Here is a 6,335-nt window from a genome sequence, read left to right on the forward strand (position 1 = left end):
TGAAAAAGCAGCTTTGCTTTGGAGAAAGTTGTAGATTCATTTCTTCATCTTTTCCGAGTGCAAAGTAGTAAAATTGCTGAGTACCTTGTAAACTGTGAAGGGATCTGTGACAATGTTACTCTGGGTTTCTTGGGAATTTAAGGTTGTATTTGAAAACTTGAAATTGTGTTCTGGGGGGAGCAGGTGAGTTGCTGAGCTTTCTGGGATTCTTTTTTTTAAGCATTGAGTATACTTTTTTGTTCATGAGCTGTCTAGGTTGTTAATGCCATGTTTAGATGCTTCAGACTTGATCATCCCTGAACAGTTTGAAAGATGAAATGTCACCTTGGTGGCTGCATTACCTTGTATGTTATGAGAAGCTTTGTTTCCAAATGTACATGCAAAACTCCTTAAATCTTTACTTAATTTTACTTACTTTATTTCACAGTCCAATCTGAATCTGGTTGTGCCAACGTTGTGTCTGCAGCTCCCTGCCTGGCAGAGCCACAGCAATACGAAGTACAATTCGGACGATTACGCAATTTTCTCACAGGTAAATGTTGGGAAGCAAGGAAGAAGAAAGTAGCTGATTTTTTTTTCCATTTCAATGAGTAGAGAACAGTACAATAAAATTAAAAATCAAGTCTATAACAATCTTGATTTCTAGTTTTGAGAGTTCAGTTTCTACAATTAGAAATACTTAATTTTTCTTTTTCTTTTCCTTTCTTTTTTTTGTTGCCTGAGTGTTGGATACCTTTGACTTTTGTAGATAGTTGTCTGTTTCCCCTTTCACGTTCAAGCATTTGGCCTTTGTATATGTGTAGATCTTCTAGACAACATGGTACATATACAGGACAAGAAGGAAGATTAGAATCTTATGTGAAACGCAGGTAACTTAGAAATTAATGTAGTTCTTTGCTGTATCCTAGGTTAGGGTTTTTAATTTTATGCATAATTGGCTTCTTTTTATGATGGTCTAGATTTTTAAGGGAGAATTTGTTCCCTTAAAATTTACCTGTACTGGTTTTGAGACTGGAGATAAATGACAGAAAGGAAAAAAATTCTCCGTCTGTAGTGCGATGCAGAAGACAATCATGATTTGGGTTTTTTGTGGGGTTTATTGTTGTTGTTTTTTTTAAAAAAGGGGGCTCCTGGGAATGTCCTTATTTCTTCTATGAGTCCCAACTGTGGAAAGAAGAAAGCAAATAGAATTTTTAGGTAATAGTACCAAGGAAAGTGGGATTGCCACTCCTCCTGCCTTTGGGCACATATACATTTGTCTAGCATAGGGATTTCATCCCAGTGTGCATAACACTAGGATTAATATTCCTTATAGTTTTTGAAAGGAAAGGGAGGGAGGCAGGCAGTGAGGGAGAGGCAGAAAATAGTGCCTTAGTCTTAGACTTGCCACCTAGAGCAGTTCAACAACCTTGCACTTCAGTATTGAGGGTAAATCTGTATGGTTTAATAGATTTTTGAGAATTATAACTGCTCTGTTCAGTGGCTTAAATATCACTTGCGCAAGTGCTAGGCATGGTTTTGGTGTTCACATCGACTTTGCATCTTTTTTTGTCCCTCTTGCTCGGTTTTGGTTTTTTACTCCCTTGCAGAAACAGAAGCAGTTCACGTGTGTGACTTCCAGCCATCCACAGGGCATGGCTGGACACTTCCCGTTCCTGTGATGTCTGCCTCCAGGGGCACTGAAGAGCAGGCAGGGGGACTAGGACCACTGCATAATTTAGGAATTACTTTGGAAATCTCTAGTCCAACCTGCTGCTCAGAGCAGGGCAAGCTCAGTTTGATCAGGTTGCTCAGGTCCTTATCCAGCCAAGTTTTGAAAATCAAAAAGTGTGGAGGTTGCACCACTTTCACCTCTGAGTCCCAGCTGCAGGGCTGAGCGACTTGGTGAGAATTTCCCTTGCAGCAACTCGCCTGTGGTCGTTTCACTGAGCACCTCTGAGAAGAGCTTGGCTGCTTTTCCTCCATAATGTCCAACTGGCTACTGAAGGCAGCTGTTAGACACCCCCTTAATCTGTTCCAGGCTAGGCAAATTCAGCTCCCGTAACGTCTGTTCATATGATCACAGGGAATATTTTCTTTGTTCCTGTCTCTGCTACCTTCCCATCTCTTCCCTTTTCCCCCCACTGCAGTGTGAGGTCCTTCCCCTTGTTGCATTTCTGGACTAGACTACTTGCAGAGAAAAGAGCAGCTGCTGGCTGCTTTTACTACACACAGACCACTGGTTTCACTGCCTTTGCCACAGTTTCAGTGGGACAGAAAGGAAAATGATGCCTAATTATGCAAATCTGTATGTTTGCACTGCACAGCACGCACTCTGTAGTTACACACAGAAATGGGAGAGGGGCACAGTATGGATCGGAGAAAGTCTAGATGGATGCTTGACAGGAAGGGAAAAATACCCTAATGGAAAGGTGAAAAAGGATTACGTGTTGGTGAGCAGCAGGAGGGAAGAACAAGCTGAAAAATAGCAATGCTGTTTGAGGATCGGTGATTCCTGTTCTATTCCAGTAATTCAGACCATTTGGGCCTCAAGTAAACTTCTTGTTGTGGCCCATTCACTGCCATGGTGTTCTGGGGCAGGGCTCCACTCCGTAGGGCTCCCTGAAGCTGGCTGAACGTGGGAGGGAAACAACCTGAAGAAGCTGGCGAAGGAGGGGTGGAGCTGTTGCACAGATCAGTCTCTGCAAGGCACAGCACAACCTGATCGCGAGTTTGTTACACTATGTACTAGGAATTACTGCTGGGATTTGCCTTGGCAGAGAGAGGGGGTGAGAGAGAGAGAAAGCATGCACATGAGCAGGCCCAGAAATAAAACAAGAGCACAGCATATTGCAGTACGTTTTGGAAACTGTAGCTTCCTTTTCCCTGGAGACAAATCAGTTCCATCCAGAGCACCACATGCAGGTTTGATTGAAGCTGAGAAGAAAAAAAGCCACAAGAGTTCAGACCCGCACAATTTTGACTTAAACACGTTAAGTACTACTTTAAATATGAGTAAATTTTAAAGTGCATTTATTGCAATAAACAGCTTAGATTTTAAATACGTGGAAAAAAATCAGCTGTCGAATGAGGTGGTATTTTAATAGCTGGCCCACACCTAAAAAGGGTTTTGAAATCTCTGCATTTTACTTTGACAACATACCTCACTGATTTGAAAATCTCTCTTTGGATCTATAATAGGTACTGTGTATCCCCTTTAGGTGACAGAAGAAGTTCACTTAGGTGCTCCAACAAAAGCCTCCTCTTGCTTACTGCCTGATGCCACTGTCAGGGCTTTTTGCAGTAGTTGTCCTTGCTCTGTTTTATTCCCAGTAGAAAGTGGATTGAGAAATAATTCAAAGTTTTGTTGCTGTTTCGTGTGCAGATTCAGATTCTCAGCACAGCCATGAAGTGATGCCTCTTCTGTATCCCCTCTTCGTCTACCTCCACCTGAACATGGTCCAGAATGGCCTAAAAAGCACAGTGGACAGTTTTTACAGCCGCTTCCATGGCATGTTCTTGCAGAATGCCAGCCAGAAGGATATCATTGAGCAGTTGCAGACTACCATGACTATTCAAGATATCCTTTCCAACTTGAAGCTCCGGGCTTTTCTGGACAACAAGTACGTCATCCGCCTTCAAGAGGACAGCTACAACTACCTTCTTCGCTACCTCCAAAGTGACAACAACAACGCCCTGTGCAAAGTCCTGACCTTGCACATTCACCTGGATGTGCAGCCCGCCAAGAGGACCGACTACCAGCTCTACGCCGGCGGGAGCCACTCGCGCAACGAAAGCAACGGCCTGGAGCCCAGCGAGGTGCCGGCCTCCATCCTGCAGAACGAGGCGGCGCTGGATTTACTGCAGGACAGCATTAAACGCGTCAAGGACGGGCCCCCTTCCCTAACGACCATCTGTTTCTATGCCTTCTACAACACAGAGCAGTTGCTGAACACAGCAGAGATTTCACCAAATAGCAAGCTGCTCGCTGCTGGGTTCGATAATTCGGCTGTGAAGCTGTGGAGCCTGCGTTCCAGGAAGTTAAAATCTGAGCCCCACCTCGTTGATGTGTCCCACATCCGCCTGGCTTGTGACATCCTGGATGAGGAGGTCTGGACACCCTTTTTTTCTCCCCCTACCCTTTCTACTGAGGTATTTTGGGCGTGCATTGTGGAGTATCTAGTGAAGTCTTAAAGGATTGTGAAGCTGCTCCACAACCTGTCTGCCTTGACACACAAATTTTAGAGCCTGCTCTTGTCTTTTTTTTTTTTTCTTTTTTCCTGTGGTGGTTGTAAATGCTGCAGGGAGCTGCAATGAGTTTGTGCTCGGGTCGTAGTTTGTTATTCCTAGGAGCTGATCACCCTTCTCCAGCTGTCCTTGGACAGGTGACAATGCACAGGCAGCCCAGTAAGGACAGGTGATGAGAGAAGGCTCCTTTCCCTGAGGAGCATGGAGCCTTCTTATGGATGAGAAGATGAAACAAGGAGATGCGAGTAGGAAAAGCACACTGCGGTGAATGAAAACTAGAAGGAACGCAGCTCAGAATAACCAGTCAGAAGGGTGGAGAGATGCAGGAAGAGGAAAATAAAGACAAAGTAAGGAAAGAGCTAAAGGGGGCTGGGCTGAGGCCTCAGGAAGAAGGAGGGATGCCTAAGTGCAAAACTGTATTTAAGGAATCGCCTTAACCAGAGGTGAAGAGTTAGCGTGGGAAAATTATGCAAAATGCCTCTGTTAAGGAATCTGCAGTGTAGAAACCTCAGCAGCTACCCACTCGGGAGTGCTGGAGACAAGGACAGGGAAGTGTGTGCCTTCACATGCCAGGCTAGATAGCATCTTCTCGTTTACTCTTTTTTTGCCTTCTAGTCACACCCTTCCTCCTCTTTCACCACAGCTGCCCACGTAGCATCTTTTATCTGGTTAGAGATCAGAATTTGTGACTCTTCCTTTGTTTTATCACTCCCCTCTTGAAGGAGGGGGGAAAAAAAAGAAAAAGCCTCATTTGTATGGAGCATGTAGCAGGAGAAACATCCTTTTTTCCACTCCTGTTTTTCTTCTCATAAAAAACACCTAGTGGCAGGGCTCTTTTTATTTTGGAAGAGTGCAGAGAGCTTGCTGTACGCAGGGATCTGTGGTGAGGGATGTCTTTGTTAATCAGCTTGAGAACTAGAGGCAGGCATCCAGGTGAGACAGCACAGGGGCATGCTCCCCACTGCCCAAGTTAACTCTTGCTGCAGTGAGCAGTAAGTGGGTTGGAGTAGCCCAAAATGGAGCTATGGGGACTTGTTTTCATTCTAAGCTGCAAGAGTTCATAGGACACATGGCTGTGTGTGTTGCCTGCCATGGAAACCAAATGTCAATAACCTGTGACAGGAGAATTGCTCTGCTAAATCAGCAAGTCATCTCCTTTGGCTCCAGACTATAGACAAGTGAGATATTGTGAGGTTATCACGAGTGTGTATTAACCTATTTTTGGCATGTAGGCGCACACTTGCATATCGTACATGTATTATGAAATGGCTGCAAGAGCTTGAGTACAAATGGCTCTCTTTGGCTCTTTAATATTTTGTGTATCCTGGAGTGTTTATGCACAGGTCTAAAACCAAAACTGGTCAAAGATCAGCACAGATCAAAGTCGTCATTGCCCTGAAAAACATCACCACTGACAAAACAAATAGTGACCTGACCAGGAGTTCAAAGTTAAGGCGGGGGATAGCAGCCTGAATGTACTGCAGGTTACGTGTCCCAGATGTAAATGAAAGCCTGTTGACTACAAAGGAAATAAATTCCAGGATCTGGGAGCCCTAAGTGAAAGCACATAGGCACCCACAGAGTCACAGGTGGGAACAGACCAGCACCCGCTTGGGTGCCACAGGAGCAGAAGCCGCAGATACAAACATGAACCAAACAAGACCACCCTGACCGGGTGCAGTCGGCAGTGATGCAGCTCCATGAGAGCAGGGGCTGTCACTGCAGTGGGATCAGCAACAACTCACAGCCATAAAGCTGGTGAAAACTTTGTCAAAGAACACACATTCTGCATGTCCTTTGACATTACTTCACCGAGTTCTACAGAGTAATTTGTAAGGATCTTAAACTTGGCAGGGTTTTGTAAGGTTTTTAAATGTTGCTTGTTTTGGTTGATTTCTGAGTTGTGTAATTAGCTGTGGGTGCTGTATTGAAATAGTAGTACCTGAAATAATTAATCTTCAGCTTGGTTTCTCATCTGCTGCAAGCAAACAGGTCCTGAACTGCTCGTTTCAGTGAATCTTGTTCAGGGTGGCACCAAAACCTACACCGTTTGGTTTATTAACTCTTTTTGTATAAATATATTTTATATATATATATATTAAAATGAG

The 6,335-nt window shown here is 44.2% G+C and overlaps 1 protein-coding gene across 1 annotated transcript in view; it reads left to right on the forward strand.

The window, feature by feature from the left end:
* Positions 1–4,173, forward strand: part of TAF5L (TAF5-like RNA polymerase II, p300/CBP-associated factor (PCAF)-associated factor, 65kDa) — an 8,508-nt gene extending 4,335 nt beyond the window's left edge. The window contains exons 2-3 of the mRNA XM_010179279.1: positions 428–532; positions 3,365–4,173. Of these exons, the coding sequence (XP_010177581.1) occupies positions 428–532; positions 3,365–4,173 (914 nt within the window). The remainder of the gene's footprint in view (positions 1–427; positions 533–3,364) is intronic.
* The last annotated feature ends 2,162 nt before the right edge of the window (positions 4,174–6,335 follow it).

The sequence above is a fragment of the Mesitornis unicolor genome, unplaced genomic scaffold, assembly GCF_000695765.1.
Source record: "Mesitornis unicolor isolate BGI_N332 unplaced genomic scaffold, ASM69576v1 scaffold38682, whole genome shotgun sequence".
NCBI classification, from domain to species: Eukaryota; Metazoa; Chordata; class Aves; order Mesitornithiformes; family Mesitornithidae; genus Mesitornis; species Mesitornis unicolor.